The sequence below is a fragment of the Euprymna scolopes genome, chromosome 12 (assembly GCF_053919585.1).
Source record: "Euprymna scolopes isolate OS-2025 chromosome 12, ASM5391958v1, whole genome shotgun sequence".
NCBI classification, from domain to species: domain Eukaryota; kingdom Metazoa; phylum Mollusca; class Cephalopoda; order Sepiida; family Sepiolidae; genus Euprymna; species Euprymna scolopes.
In genome coordinates this window covers 10,477,807-10,495,436 of record NC_136493.1, presented here as the reverse complement: position 1 = coordinate 10,495,436, position 17,630 = coordinate 10,477,807, and the positions used below count along the sequence as shown (strand labels likewise).

The following is a 17,630-nucleotide window of genomic DNA, read 5'->3' as shown; positions in this document are numbered from 1 at the left end:
ATCTTAGTTCCATTGTTCTTTCTGCTTATCATAAAATCAGTTATCTTTACCGTTCTAAACACGTCCTCACACCTGGAGCTGTTCTCTATCTCTAAAAATCTACTATCATTCCATGTATGGAGTATTGTTGCCATATTTGGGCTGGTGAATCTGTGTCCCATTTGAAGGTTCTTGATAAAATGCAGAAATGTATCTAATTCAATCGGCTCCACACTTTCTTCTCTGCAAGCTCTCTCTCACGAATGATGTTGCTAGTCTCAGTCTTTTCTACAAATATCGTTATGGTAGATGTTCTTCAGAATTGTTTGATCTATTTTCTGCTTCTTTTGTTACAGCTCGTTTGACTTGTTGGTCTAGTGATCGCTGTTTTGATAACTCATTGTAATACAGCTTTCTATCTTAGTAACTTCTTTTCAAGAACCTTCTTCTTGGTTGTCCATCATTATCCGATGATGACGATCTTCTTGTGAATCTGCTGATGTTTAAATAGTCCAATGACCCACAGACATGGTCACAAAGCGAGCAGGTGAAGGAGGTGCTGGGTGGAGCAAGGATGGCCTGGCGAATATGTCTCTTTGCATACTTCGCTATATTGTACTGTATTCATTGCTCCTCCATCCTTGTGAGCAGGGGGAGTGCCAGAAAACCTGACAGGAAGCAAGTTCTTCTAATGAAGAGGGGTCTATTCGCCACCTCTTCAGAGAAATCTTTATCCAATGCCAACTCAGGTGGCTGGGGCACATCGTTCGACTGCCCAGTCACAGACTACCGCATAGAATCCTCTATGTTCAATTACTCCAAGGCAGATGCACTAATGGTAGGCACAGGAAGTGTTTCAAAGACCACAGCAAGAGATTCAAGAACTGCAAGCTTGTGGAACTCTTCCAACTGACGGATTTCGTTTTTGTTAGCTCCTTACATCAAGTGGCTTCACACCTTGTCCGGAGCAATTTTCATTAAAAAAATAAATTGATAGGATTCTTTAATTCCTTAGTATTTTAATCATAATTTTGATAACGAGATCAAGTATGGAAACAAATAAATCAATATTTATAAAAGAAACTGAAACCAAAAAAATGATGCAATTGCAAAATTAATAAAATTGTAATTTTTTTTTTTTTTCCGAAATTTTCGATGTATCTTATAGATACATCTCCGGAGCAAAACTTTTTTTCTCCTCTTTTCCTAATTTTGTTGGTATTTACCACAAGTGGGTACAAGCCTCTTATTGAAATAGAAAAATGTATGTCAAGGTAGAAATCAAGCTTGGGTGATGCTTTATGTGTTTGATCAAACAATTTTATTCATTTTAAAACATTGTTTGGTTTTGATTCCTATTATAAAAATTCATAAATACATGACGCTGCAGAAATCTTATTTTTGAAATATAATTATCCACTGACACGTGTTTCGTCGTCTATGACTCATCAGAGTGGCTGAATCTAGCGAGATTCAAAATCAGGACCCCATGGTAAGAAGCGTAAACTCCTACTACTAGGCTATCTCGCACGACTGAATGTATTGTTTTTTTTTGTTTTTTTTATGTAGATGTTATTTGTTTTGTGATAGTTTTTGAATTCAATTATTTATAAGAAAGTGCATTTTTACTTATGTGAACATCTCTTTATTCAAACGCACACCACAAAAAGTACATGACTAATTTGACTTACACCTTGCAGAACATATTCTATCTCAACAGGAGGCTAACCCCCTGCACTCCCATCTGGTGGTTAATACCAACAAATGAATGTTAACATCTAATACTACTAAGACTAAACTTCTTTCCCTTAACAATTACAATAATAATATATTACCTGCAAGCATTTTGTTCAAACTCCTGAGCTTAACATTGACAGGCAACATGAACTAGAACAAATACATTGAGGACATTGCCAAAGCTGTTGCAAATAAGGTGGGATTCCTCTAACCTGGTAGAAAACTATTCATACCAGACAGCATCTCTACAAAGCCATCATTTGTTAATGCATGGAGTATTGTTGCCGTATCTCGGCTGTGCATCACTAGTCTCTCCCGCTTAGGCAGGGCCCAAATAAAAGTGTCCAATCTAATAGGTCTTGCACTATCAACCAAGCTCCAACCCCTATCCCTTGGCAGCAATGCTACATCGTCGTGCCCATTTTACAAGGATTTTAATGGAATGTGCTACGACAAACTTGTAGCACTTGTGCCCCATTCAACGTAAATACTCCAGACTAACCCGATAAATAGCAAAATCCCACCCTTTCATCATAGACTTCCTTAGACGTTGGAAAGCCTTCTACTCTACTTGGACTGCTAGACTTTGGAGTTTCCTCCCTGTTTCTTGCTTCCCTGACTGTACTAACATGCAGAAATTTAAATGTAATTCAAACAGACATTTTGCTGCTCAACTCCCCACAGTGTCACTGTAGATATTGTTCTAAATAGCCCCTTACATCCAATTGTCAATGTGCCTTGTTTAGGATGAGTAAGAGTTAAAAAGTCAAATCAAATATGGTGGATTATGTGAATAGACATTTTGCTGCTCAACTCCCTACATAATGCCTCTGTAGACACAGTCTCACGTAGTAGGTCCTTACGTCCAAGTAGCAATGTGTCTTGTTTGGGGTGAAAAAAAAATTAAAACAATGATGAAAAGGGAAAAATAATCATGCTCTTAAGATTTATTTTATATCGAAAATCTCAGTACATTAAAAAAAAAAATAATATATATATATATATATATATATTATTCATTTTGAAATGATATCATTGTTTGGTTTACATTTCTATTCAAAAGATTCATACATGCATGATGCTGCATAAGATATGAACATTTTTTTTTTAATGAGAGAAATCAGTTAAAAGTTGATTCCTCACATGATCAATTGGCTTGTTTGGCTTTTGATTGAGGCCTACACTATGTGGCATTGTTAAAACTATTAATAAAGCAGGTTCAATTTGTGTTTGTTTTAGAATTGTATTTTTTTAAATGTATCTGGTACAAAGTTTTATCAGCATTGTTCTGCCGAAAACTGTCGACTACGGCATCACTTTCATATATATTGGACTGATTCAATTACATTTTGTCATGCTTCTCTTAACCCCATCTCCTTTTCCACTTAATCTGTTTTTTGGGTTTTTTTTTTTTTTTTATAACACTAACAGACTTCCCGACGTTACATGATCATAAAATACACTTAAAAATATTTTAATTTATGCAGATTTCGTATTTATTATATAGCCAATTTTTATTATTATATTGTACCCAATATATAGTAATTTCAAAAGTTAAAAAAAAAAAAAAAAAAAAAGACTTTAGTGCCATCAGCTAGAATCGAAACCAAAACATTTAGCTCCCCAGCAGTATTCACTACTATATGACAAAGACAGATGGATATTAAAACTTAAAAAATTAACAAAGTTTAACATATAAATGTATATTTGAACTTGCATAGAGGAGTACTAAGTCAACCTAAACTTGCCACGTTCAAAGGTTTCAATTTGGACCTTCTTAGCAACTATTTTTTACCGGTTAAAAACAAAATCGAATTTGTTCTACAGGTCCGAATCCCCTATATATCAAGTCTGTAGACTAAAAATTGACATAGTAGTTTGGTAGAAACCATTCTGTGTGTGCGCGCGCGCACACACACACACACACTAATAAGTATATATTTTTGCCTTACATGAAAACGCAGATTTATTCACTGATATGTAAAAGAAAAAACACTATGATGCTTTTCTCTACCCATGTGCAGTCGTAATAAAGATGACATCTTTGCATATTTGGTGCCGAAAGAAAAATTGCACTATATATATATCTATAATATAAAGCTGAACGTCTGTATGTGTGTGTGGTCACGAATAGGCTCCTATATGGTTGACTATTTTAAAAAACTGATTACATGTAATGATAGATGTATCGAGGATCAGGAATGGGTATGTTTGATCTGAAAGAACGGTGATTCATTAAAATTGTGGGGTCTGCGTTCGCGCTTAGCTCCCAAAGTATGAAAAAAAAAAATGAAAAAAAAAAAAAAAAAAACGTTTACAAGGGTTTTTGATATAGATGTACATAAGAATACTTTGATAAGTATGTTTCAACTTAAATAGGGATGGTATAATAAAATTGTGGGGTCTACGTTCGTGCCTGTACTCCATGGAAATATGGCACAAAATTTAACAAAGACTTTTCATATCTATTTGCGTAAGTATACTTTGATAATTATGTTTCAGTTTGAAGAAATATGGTATAATAAAATTATGGGGTGTTCGTTCGCGCCTGACCTCCATAGAATGTAAATATGTCACAAAGTTTAACAAGGTTTTTAAAAGGGGTGAGGGTCCATAATAACACCTTAACTTTAATCTTAATTCACGTTAGCTTTTATTTATTTTTTTTTGAGTGGAATCATATTGTGTCGAATAAATTCACCTCATAAATTCACGTTCTTATTAAAGTGAAAGCAAAAAAAAAAGTCGGAACTTTAGACAATACTCGACACAAATTTTGCATAACTGTTTTTTTTTCCTTCTCCACTTGCACGTGGCACTCTTTGGAAAATAGGTAAATAGATAAATAAAAAATAAGAACGTTACTTGTTATGTCAAAACGAAAAAATCCTGCTCACATGATTACGTGTCTTTTTAATAACATTTACATAACCTTTTTATTTTTAAATCTGTTTAAGCTTTTTTTTGTTAATGTACTAGAAGGAATTCAGTTGATTACAACCCTTTCTGCATGTTCTTTACATTACAATAGTACAATCCTGAATCCGACGGCGCAATACTACACCGTTCAATACTGTAAAACTGAAACGAAGCCGTTCTGCTTGAAAAGGGCACCATTTTTTTTATTCATATCGATTCTTTGCTTTAAAAAACTAAAGTAATTACGTGTTTACTTTTTTTAATATCCCATTTTGCTGTTTCAGATTATTTTACTAAGTAAAGCTTCATTATTTTTCCAACTGTTTTTGTTTCTTTGTTTTTCGATATTTCGTCGATATTATTTAGCAAGAGTGTTTAGCAGAAAAGCCAACAAATGACTACCCGAAAAAATAAATATACAAGAAATAAATGTTACCATAGTCAATAAAAGTTCAGTTCATGTTTTTTTTTTTGTTTCGAAATAGTTTTTAATGCTCTTCACTTGAAATAATTTAAGCGAACCGAAATTAAAACAAAATTTGAGGCGATAACTACTTAAATGAATTTTTATATAAACTACACATGCCATAATCGAATATTCCTCAAGCACAAAATAACGGAAAACATTAAAATAGGTTTATAAATATTCCTTACGTTGATGGAACTCTCTTAAATTGTTAACACAGGTGCCCCTCCTTCAAACTGAAAACGTGGCTCTCCATTTCAAAGTTGTTGCCATTTTGATTTTTTTTAAAACCGGTTCGTGAATCAAAAAAATTCAAATATTTTTTTTACAAACTACTTAAAAATACAAACCAATGAACTTTTCTACCATAAAAGTAACTTGTATTGACTATGGTAACATTTATTTGTTGTATATTTATATTATTATATACAACATTTTCTCTTTGTAAGGAAACATCATTTTGTTGGTCACTCTTGGCTACGAATGGAAACAAAGTTAATATAAAAAAATATATCTTTGCGAAAATTATCTTTACTTTCATCGTATTTTGCTAAGGGTAAAATTTTTGAGCATCAAAACCTATCTCTTTACAACCCCCTCCTTTTCATAACCTATCATACTTTCAGCAGTCCATTTTCTGTAGGCTGTTTTTGAACCCAGTCAACGACGGGTACTTCTGCTAGTATATATATATATATATATATATATATATATATATATATTATATATATAAAATTTACGACAAATTTCCATGTTTTTCAATATATGTGCTAAATAGCAAAATTTATGCCTCCCTATTAACATTTTGCTAAAAGATAAAAACATATCCTCTGATGATATGAGCTATTTTCTGAAAATTTATGGATTAAAAAAAAAAAATTACAAAAATTTTGTCGAATGTCGTAAATTGAAAAAATTTACTGAATCTAAAAATTTTAACTGATAATATTGCTCTATCTCGTATATTGAGCTTTTCTTTTTTTTATCCAATTGGGATTGTCCTATAAATATTGATACTAATATTTATATGGACTTTAATTTTACAGTATTATATAATCTGTAATATGAAAGTATTCCTAAGTTTAGTTAAGATATATATTTTATTTCCCAGTTTACGAGCAACATACGGCATATCTCCAGTTCACAGAATACTGATGCAGACACATTGTCTCATCTTTTCATTGTCAAAATCAATTCCTTAAATTATCTTTCTTATTTTGATTTAAGAAACATCTTCCACTACTTGTAGTTATAAAATAATATTTATTGTTTTAAACTTCAAGACTAAAAATCTCTAGATCATCTCCTCACAAGTGCGTTTTTACGTTTGTGAAAATACATGCACACTTAAGATGTTTTCACAGTAATCGGGACAAAATAAGTACTTTATAGTTAAATATTTAGATTTATAAAGAATCAGAATTGGTAATTGCATCAGAATCGGGAAAAATATTGGAAATGTCCTATCACTAGCAAATAGTAACATATCCAAAAGTTAAAAAAAAAACAAAACAAAAAAAAAAACAAAACAAAAAAAAAAACGATGAGGTAGAAAAATAATTAGTATGAAAAAAAAAAAAAAAAAAAAAAAAAAAAAAAAAAAAAAAAAAACGATGAGGTAGAAAAATAATTAGTATGAAAAAAAAAAAAACAAAAAAAAAAAAAAAACGATGAGGTAGAAAAATAATTAGTATGAAAAAAAAAAAAAAAAAAAAAAAAAAAAAAACGATGAGGTAGAAAAATAATTAGTATGAAAAAAAAAAAAACAAAACAAAAAAAAAACGATGAGGTAGAAAAATAATTAGTATGAAAAAAAAAAAAAAAAAAATTGTGAAAGGAAACAAAATCATTATATTACACTAAACAAGAGACAAGTCAACAGGGGAGATAATTAAGTTCTGTTGCTCAAGTCATGTGATGAATGTAATTCAAAATGTCGGACAAAATTTATTTCCCTTATAAACGTTATTGAAAACAGTTTTTCATTAATAATTATTTTTCTACCTGATCGTTTTTCATAATTTTTGGATATGTCACTATGTGTGACATGAAAATTGTGTACGTACCATTTGTTTTACTTGAAATTCAATATTTTTCGTTTTTATAATATAGGAGCGCCCAAAATTTAATCGCCATCAACAGTTGAACCTTGGCTGGTCATTCAAGGCTAATCCTAACTGTTGATCTGTATTGATAGTTTTTCATGTTGAACAGAAGCCATACCGAAACTGTACCATGCCCCGATATGTAGCTGGATTTTACATTTTTTTTTTTATTGTCATTTCATCTAAAACAAAGCACAGAACTACTTAGTCATGAGGGGCTACTATTTGAGACCAGATTTGCAGGGATTCTATTTATTTTGAAAGTTTGGCAGCAAGATGTCTGTTTACATTACATTTGAATTTCTGCATGTCAGTACAGTTAGGCAAGCAGGGGCCCAGGAGCGAATTCCAAAATGCAACAATCCAAAGAAAAAAAAGCTATTCAAGTAGAAGGCTTTACGGCATCAAGGAATCTCAATAATGTAGGGATGAAATTTTGCTGCTTGTCTGATTTGTTGAGGGTATTTTTTTTTCGAGGGGGTACTAGTGCTTTGAGTTCATCAGAACACTTGCCATTGAAATATTTGTAAAACAGACACAACGATGCCACGTTTTGGTGATGGGACAGAGGTTGGAGTTTAGTTGATAGTTCAGGACCTATTAGGTTGGTGATTTTTTTTTTTTTTAGCCTTGTCTAGGAGTCAGAGACTAGTGGTAGATACACCAGGCCAGATGTGGCAACAATACTCCATGCATGGATGAACCGTTGCCTTGTAGAGATACAGAATACTCTCAGGAGTGAGTAGAGAGAGCTCACCTTCCTTACAGCAACCTTGGCAATTACTTCAATGTATTTGCTGATGCAACAATTACCATTTATTGTGATAGGCAAAATCAGACTGTCTATTTCAAGAACAGTCCCAAATCTTAGACATTAAGCATACAAGATCATTAATTCTCATCCAGTTTATAATGGAACAATCGAACACTTTCATCATCATCATCATCTGAATGCTGCTTTACGTGCAACTCCTGATCGTCAACTCCTGATCGAATAAGTATCGATTGTTCTTCTTTGTTGCTGTGTTGCTATTTAGGAGGATTTGGGATATCCTCCAGATAAATTGGTTTATGGGATCCTACTGGCATTTCCTGATCGTGTATTTAAGCCCCTGTGGTTGATATGGAACACTCCATAGACTCAGATGTTAACAGTCTACCATCGATGAACCCTCAGCATCAAATCAACAGTTCCTAAAGCCATTGCATCATGGACCAATATTTTTATGTGGAAATACTCAGAACACTTATTCTGGTCGTTATCATGTTTGCACAAACCAATTTTTTTTTAACTCTAAATATTAAGTGTACAAAAGAAATTAGCCATTTCTTAAAAATTGTGTTTCATCATATTTTTTTTTCATGACACCGCATCTTATGCCTGCTACCAATCACAATCAAGCTCGTTTTGAAGCTCTCAACCTTTCGGATGACAAATATTGAAATATTGGGTAAAAACATTAATTGCTTCACCCTCAACTGGCACTTTTCTACAAGGAGGAGTCTTTTTTTTTCACTAATATTTTCGAAAGTCATCCCCTTGTTTCGATTTACTAGCCTTAATTTAAACCCTTGCCACTTCGGTTTGGCAATGAACACAACAGCAAAGACGTCACGTTTTTTTTCATATTCTTTTCCTCTTTCGCGGTACAGGTTCGAGCTTGCCTACTACCATTTTTTTTTTTTTTGCTCAACACACTTCCGGGCAACACCGGGCACCCAGGCTAGTTCACAATAAAGACTGACCTTGAGTCTAACTGCCCTCGTGGAGAGGCAACTAAATTGAAACATAGTAAATGGTAAAGGTGCAGAAATAGTTAACAGCCAAGAAATCGTAAACAAAAAAACAAATGCCTTATATTAAACGCAGTAGAATTTAATCATCTACCGACCTGTATACTTTCAACATGCTGAAAATTTTAAGTTGTTATTTCAATTTTCTGAAAATTGTTTTTACAGAAAAAAATATTGCCACTTTTTGGAGCTTAATCTCTGAAAATGATAATTTACAAAGATTGCAACCATGGAAGAACACGAGAAAGAAAAATCTATTCAATCATTAAGCATAATTGTATGTTGTTTTCGTTAAATATTACTAAACTAAAATCATATCCATTAAAAAATCCAGTTAATTTTATGCATCTAAAATTGAGAAAAGCCCGCTTGAAAAGTGTCTACAGTATGTGAAACAGCTGGAGCAAAACAAAATGGACACCAAATTTGGCCTGATGTCGTGTTTAACAACTCGAATTTTAAATGGAAAAATAGACTACTGTACTATAAATTTATATCAATAACACGTGAAGCATACATAGCCCCTGTGAGCGCACAGGGAACGAAGCATAAAATAAAAAAAAAAAAAAAAAAAAAAAAAAAGACTAAATTCAGCATTTGCCCCCCCCCCCCATTTAACCCTAAAAGTCCTCCAGGGGACGTCAAATCCTGGTGAAATGAACAAACGGTGCAGTTTTAGGCCTGCACCATGTAAATAAAGAAATGACTAAGTCCATCATCTTCCCCACCCCCCATTTAGTCCCTAAAGTCTCCAATTCTTTAACATATTTAAATTTGAGTTCAGCACCATGCAAAACTGCTAAATAGACATACACAGAAAATTTTGGACAAATATGATAAAATAGTCCGAAAAATAGAGTGTTTTTATTAGCCCTAAAACAGCCCCTGGGACACACCCAAGGGTTATTGCAAAGTATAGACAAACAAAATTATATAGAAATCAGTTACAACTTTTCAGAGAGTTTTATAAAAATCCAAGGCATCAATTATTTTTTTTAATAAGCACAAAAGTGTCAATTTTAGCCATTTTAACCTGAAACTGTTACTTTTACTCATTTTTTTTATGTTTAATGTTTATGCAAAATTTTACAAAATTCCAAAGCGTAGTTATTGAGAAAAGTGCGGACAAAGGTGAATTTTGTTGGGGGGACCAATAAATAGTATTAAATAAGAATTCATTTAGTCAAAATGAAAGTTTTGGTGTTAGATAAACACAACATCAGGTCAAATTTGGTGGTCATTGTTATTAATAGTTAACAAACACAACTTTTTTTTTTTAAATACCTAAACAATTTTTTGGCGTTCTTTCATGACCATGATATTTATAAATTTCCCTTTAAAAAAATCCCACTTTTTATTTTTATTGGAAGGGTGGGGTCGAAGCTTGCAATTCGCACATAGGATTAAATGATAGGATAAGTATTTTTTATTTTACAACTTTTCAGGAATTAAGCCCCCATCTCCTAGTTAAAAAGACTTATTTATGGGTATCTATTTGCTTCCCCACGAAACCAAAATGTGACACAAGGTCGTTTTTAATGTGGGGGTAAACCAGCTCCCCAAAAAGGGGCACTCTGGAAGCAGGCAAAACTATAAATTGCCCTAGTATAGAAGCCATTGGCTAAGAATAAATTAAGTTTAGCATCAGAACAGATACTACACTGTCATCTTTAGTCCGAAGGCCAGAATTAAAACATTTTTTCTCTTATGTGTAAAAACTATCGTATTTTTACGACCTACCCCCAGCGCAGTATAAACACCCCCATGTTAAGAACGGCTTTCGGAATAAACACCCTCCCAACATCCCCATGTTAAGAACGGCTTTCGAGGTTAGGGGTGTTTATTCTGAAAGCCGTTCTTAATATGGGTAAGTTATGGTGTTTATAATACGCTGGGGCAAAAATTACAAACTACTTTTAACGAACTAATATTTCGAAAATAAACAAAACTTTACAGTAAAATACGGGAAGCCAACAAAATGGTTTTAGCATGGGTCACAAACTGTACCAGTATTTTTTTTTTTTACATATGCATCACCACATTATCAAGGCCAAGAGGCCACTCAAGGATAAGGGTTAGAGTGTACAGTAGAAATTGGACAATATAGTAATCATTAGTAATGAAAATTTGATAAATTTGATAACTTATATGGAACGGCTCATCAAGAACTTATTTACGTTAGACTTGAAGACAACCATATTGTAGTCAGCCGGAAAGCAGGAAAATGGAAGACAATTCCACAGGCGTGCAGTTCTAAGAAAGAAGCTTTGTTCATGGAATCTACGTTTAGGTTTAGGCACATATAAAGAGTGGGGGGAATTATTGATAGTGTTTACAGCTAGACGAGTGTTTCTTGTGAAAGTTTGGCGAGGGGGACCATAGATTGAAGCTCAGTCGAACACTTTCCATGAAAATAACGATACATCAGAGACAAACTCGCAACATCTCTTCTGTGAGATAGATGTTGCAAGGAAGAGAAAAGGACATCTCCTACGAGGCGACGAAGTCTATTTTGAACTCTATCAAGGCAGGACAAGTCCTTTCTAGCAGCTCCTGCCCAGATGTGGCAACAGTATTCCATCCTTGGATGTACCTGGCTCTTATATAGATAGAGAATAGCATCAGCAGTGAGATATCTACCAGATCGATAGAAAGATCCCACCATTTTTCCAGCGGCCTTGGCAACAGATTTGATGTACGTGTTCCATTTAAGATCAGGAGTAATGGTCAATGATGATGTAAAGAGAGAAGCTTGGTTTTATATGCATTAAAAGTAACCAGCCACTCCTTACCCCATTGTACTACATGCTCAAGATCAGAGGAGAGAGAATTGAAGAGAACTTGGTCGTTTACTGTCTTAGATGTGCTACCATAAATGGTAGTGTCGTCAGCATAAATGTCTACAAATGATGTAAGGATGTGATTTGGAAGATCATTAATGTAGATCAAGAAAAGACTTGGGCCCAGGATGGACCCCTGAGGGACACCGGCCCAATAATATGCGAAGGTTGTTCCAAAAGTAACCACCACTCCCACTTTTTTTTTTTTTTTTTTTTTAACTCAAAAAGTTGAAAAGCTACGAAGACGGAACCATTAAAAGTAAAACGAATAACCTTTTGTGCTTTTCTACATAGTCATCACCATTCTTAATGTACTTTTGCCAGGAATTCAATGACGTATTTCTACTTCTGACGAGCGTCCATGACAGGGATTGCTTCTTCATTAGAGTCTCACAGTCAATATCTGCAACAGGGAGATTAAACTTTCAGGTGAGGAGTGAATGTTCTTTCATCATAACAAATTTGCAATCTCCTCTAATCCATTCAAGCCGAATAAAAAATAGGAGGCATTATTTTTGGAACACCTCTCGTAAAAATAAAAAAATAAAGAAAATAGATGAGATTTTTCAACGGATTTGGACTAACACTTTTTTTTTTAATGACAACATGTGAATAAATAAATGTTTTATTTATTTTTATTTATTTATTTATTTTTTTTGCACGATTTTACGACTTTCACTTACTAAAGTAAAAATAAATATTTGGCGAACTTGTACGAGAGTGCCCACCTCCTAAAAATACGTGTTTTTAACTTCTTTTAATTTTTTTTTTCTCACAATTATCATGGATTACAGACTTAAGTATCATATTAGCAGAAAATAAATAAATAAATAATAATTGACTTTTAAGAAGGGGGTTCACTTTCTCTTTATAACGTTCTACTTCGTTGCTACCTGACTTACTGTCCATTTCTTTACCGACGTGTCACGTGATTAAAACGTTAGAACAAGAAAGTGAACCCGCTTCTTAAAAGTTAATTTTTTTTTTTCAAATTTTTTTCTGCTAACTTAAGTTTGTAATCGACGGAAAAAACACGCATTTTTAGGGGGTGGGCACTCGTAGGCCACCAAATATTTCAAATGGGGAAAACAAAACTTATTTTACTAAAAAAAAAAAAAAAAATTGTAAATCCTAAAATAAATTTTGTCGAATATTTTCACTTTATGAATCAGCAATCAGGAAATGGGCGGAGGTTTATTTATCACAAATTGTTTTCCGTTTTATTTTTTTTTTGGGGGGGGGGGGTAATTTCTATTTTAGTCACATGAATTTTTTTTCAGAATGAACAAAGATTTCGATATTTTGATAATTTTACAGAATTTAATTCGAACCGCGGTTTTTCTTTTTACCCTAAGTTTTAGGTGGTAATCATTACTTTTACCGACACTTCTTTTAAAGGGTAAAAAAGTTAGGATGATAACATTAAATAAAAGTTACATCGGGTTATATATGGGGGTGGTGGTGTAAAATTGTGACGCGCGTTGGAGGTACCTATTATATGGCATTTACCTTAGGCGGGTTGAACCGGCTTCCTCCGAAGAAGAAGTATCAGATAAATTACCCCCCCCCCTACTCCAACTTGGTGTGCTTTCCTTTTCTTATTTTATTTCTTTTTCAGATAATTTTAAATTTTCCACCCAAAAAGCGCTATAATGTATTTTTGAAAATTAGAAAATTCTATGTCCTGGAAAAAAAAAATCCCCTCCCCCAACGTAGTTTGCTTGGTGCAAGCCGTCGTTTATGCTACAGCGTGCATGCGCGTAGCATAAACGGAAGCTGCAAAATGGTGGAAAGAAGTTCGTGGTTTCAGGGGTAAATACCATGCAAACGGTAAATTTGCCCCAAGTTTGACTATCAGCTTCGTTGTCAGCGACCTCAATTACCTATACAAAACAAATTAGAGTGGTCGGTGTTCTGTAATAGCGTATCTGGATATTTACCAAGGGGATATTAAATTCACAGGCGATCCCCAGTCGCCTGTAATGTTTGATGCATCTTTGTTCAGGAAGCCAGTATCTTCAGCAACCTGATCTGGTAGTACAAGATGCCCTAACAAATATTACCACTCTGGGAACAATGGTAACTAAGAGGCAACTCCATATTCCCCAATGACCCTCAAATGGAGCCTAGCCTCACTACTGACTGGATGTCTTTTAAAGTCATAGCCAGGACCAAAGTAGAAAATTAATTATCAATGAAAATAAATTGCAAGTAATACTTAATCAAGGGATGTAACTGCAGCTTGTCTTGTTACACTTCCCAAAATAATGGCGGCTGAATGAATCGCGAAAAAATGTTTTATGTAATAATGCAGTAATATGTTATTGTGACATAAAAATTAAGTACATAACATGGAAATTCAATTTTGTTTACGTTATAATTGACTTAACAAATATGTCTGCTTTGCTCATAATCGGTATGTAACATTTAAATGCTTTACGTATTAAAATGTGTACTGGTTTTGTTCAACCTGCATAGGGTGTTTATTCCGAAAGCCGTTCTTAACATGGGGAGGTTGGGACTGTTTATTCCGAAAGGCATTTTATTATTTTTAACCTCCCCATCTTAAGAACGGCTTTCGGAATAAACACCCTTTGCAGGTCGGACAGTGCACTAGTGCACATTGACCAACGCAAATAGGTCGAATTTTTTTTTTTTTTTTTTTTACTTGGGAGTCACCACTTATCAAAGCCAGGAGGCCACTCGAGGAATGAATATAAGGTGGTATGTAGTGTAGTGTAGTAATCGTTAATGGTGTAAATCGAGTAGAATTTGATTATTTATGGGGACAGTTCAATAAGAACTTGTTTACATTGGATTTGAAGGATACCATGTTGTATTCAACCGGTAACAGTGTTACTGTTCCATCCACTGTTCCACATGCGAGCAGAGTTCTACGAAAGAAACTTTGTTCATGGAATTTGTGTCTAGATTCATGCACAGATAGAGTGGGGGAAATCGAATCTTGTGGTTGTAGCTAGTAGAGTATTTGTTGTGAAACTTTGGCAAGGGGGAACGATAGATTGGAGTTCAGTCGAGCACTTGTCATGAAAATAACAATAGAGCAGAGACAGGTTAGCAACGTCTCTTCTGTGGGAAAGAGTTACTTTTCTACCTAATTGAATAAGTTTTTAATGTTTTTATCTAATGTAAAATGTTTATTCGGTTTGAAAAACAAAAACAATGTTGAACGTCGCCGGAGAACAAGAAAAATGGCCGCGAAATCTCTTTACATCTTTGAAGTCTCGATAATCACAAAATCACAAATACAAAAACGATGGTAAAAACTCACAGAAATGTCACCGTAACATTTATTGGGTGGGAAACGATCAACAAGTAGTTTTCTAGATATTAAGACATTATTTTCCAATATATTACTTTATGAATTTCAGAGGTCGTCGCCATTCTTAACATGTGGAGGGAGGGAAGGCGGTCATAACAATTTGTGTGTGTGTGTGTGTTTTTGTAATAAGGCTCGCCCGGCCGTCTCCTTTATTCCCGTTATCTGCAGGGCACACACCACACCAGAGTAACTTCACGGAAATCGAGAGTTCATAAATGCAGACGTAGCCTTATTTTAAAGTGTTTATTTAATTCGAAACGCAAGTAGTGCTTAGTGCTTAAGTTAAAATAACAATAAAGATAACGGAAATGAGGCTGTCACCTTTGGAGTATCGAGAATCGCTCCAAACTCGAAAATAAAAATAATTTAAATAAACGTCACAGTGATATTTGGATTTCTGTCATCATTTTTATTTAAATGATATATAATTAAAACTGTGTTACTTAATTGATAATGCCATTATTTAATTATTTTTTGCGAGTATAACAACCCCTTATTTTTAAATTTAATAAAACTATTTTGTGACTGGTGACGTGCGTAATACCAAATAAACATTAAATACGTAAATATATTTAAAAAAAGAAAAAATGTCTAACTTACGTTGGCTCTGAAGTCTTCGTTGAAGCAATCAGCGGAGATAAATCCAATTGCCAGTTGCTGAAATTACACGAACAAGGACCCGACGTGTTACATGTTTCAGCCAAAGTTTGACAAAATAAATATCCACCCAAGACCGACAGCAAAATCAACAAGCTCCTCTGGTCGCTCATTTTGGAAATTCCCTTGTAAAACTAAAATGACAACCGGTGTCAAATAAAACAATTCCCCGGTGTAAAAGAAGCTTCTTTTTTTTTTTTTTTTTTTTTTTTTATTGGCTGACACATTAAACGGTGATGCTTATTTTATGTCCCGTCCAATCGTAATTCCAGCTCTTTTAGATATGGCACTAAGGAACCACCCACCTTATGGTCTGAGAAAAGTATGGCTCGGTTCAGTCTTGGGAAGTCACCCTCTTAAACATTACCTCCACCTCCGGGAATCGGGCTGGTATATTATCAGTCGCCAGTGAATCAGAAGAATAGGCGACCCGAAGACCACAACAAACAATGTCTAAAATTTTGCATTATACTTAATTTTTTTTTGCATAAAATAATAAAGAACATGTTATTATTTCATTACTTTGAATTTGTTTTTGGTATTATAAAAAATATATTACTTTATGAAATATTATTTATTGATTTTTTTTTTTTCGAAAAATAAAATAACTTTATCCGACACGTTTTGCTTTGGACTTCGAGTTGTCTGTTCTTCTGATTCGCCCCAATCACCCAGTGTTTACCAGTTACCTATTGGATAATGCAGACAAGTCTGATCCTGGCTATTTTTATAACTTTCCAGCGTGTCTTCCTTCTAAGGGGAGCTGGATTCTCACTCATGTTAAATTGACCATTGCAGCAGTAGGATGTGGATAAATAACCCATTTATCTTATATTTTCTAATCCAATACATAAAGGAAATCCATTGAATTCTCGAAGTTAGGCCTAAATAGCATTGCATCTAACAAATAAATATTTGATTCTGACTAGTCAGCTACTTGTAGATAAATGAATTAATGAATTCTAAAATGCTAGAGAGCATTATAAATAGTACAGGCCATAAAATTATTTGTGTAAAAAATAAGTAAAATCACTTATAATTATCCGTACTCACTAGGATTTCTCACACAGGCCATCATCAGAGATTATTTACTAACAACAACTAGTTCTGTTCCCTGGAGTGTAGATGACAAAAATCTCCCCATATTTCCAGTATTCGCTACTTCTTTCAATAATCTTTGTAAATATGTTTGTATATCACAAGGATACAAAACGGGGGTGCAATGGCAACTTGCAAGTTCAGTCCTTCATGGAATTGCTTTGCCCGATGGAACGCCAGTAAGAGTCTTTGCGTTTGTTGATGACATCACTGCCTTTGTGCCATGCTTCTGAAACATTGAGATGGTGACAAAGGCGCTCACCTATTACAAAACGATCACAGGGGACAAAGTCAACTGCAGCATGTCAATTGGTCTGTAGGGTGCTTGGAGCGGTGCCATCATCTTCGTGGTTCCTTTCAGTTGGACGGATGGCCTAGTTCACATCCTTGATCTGTGGTTTGTACTGGACCTCCAGCTTGAAAAGAACTGGTTGGAGGTACAGTCCAAGGTCGAAGTGTTGGTCGATTCTTGACTTTGGAGGAAACTTTCCTTAAAGGATAGAGTGTAAGCATGTGCCAAAACTTCTCCCTCCCATTTTGTACGAATTGGCTGTACTTCCTCGGCTTGCAAAATACCCAAAGGCCTTCCAGCACCTCCTGTTCTCACTTCTTTGACACAGGAAGAAGCATTCGATTTGCAGGCAGGTCTGTGATCAATGTCTGTGTGAGAGAGGCTTGGGAATGCCCGACTT

The 17,630-nt window shown here is 34.2% G+C and overlaps 1 protein-coding gene across 1 annotated transcript in view; it reads right to left on the bottom strand.

The window, feature by feature from the left end:
* The window catches only part of LOC145291173 (cation-dependent mannose-6-phosphate receptor-like), a 55,045-nt gene extending 38,998 nt beyond the window's left edge, over positions 1 to 16,047 (bottom strand). Inside the window, exon 1 of the mRNA XM_080136716.1 lies at positions 15,784 to 16,047. Coding sequence (XP_079992842.1) covers positions 15,784 to 15,953 — 170 coding nt within the window. The 5' untranslated portion in view covers positions 15,954 to 16,047. The remainder of the gene's footprint in view (positions 1 to 15,783) is intronic.
* Positions 16,048 to 17,630: the final 1,583 nt, after the last annotated feature.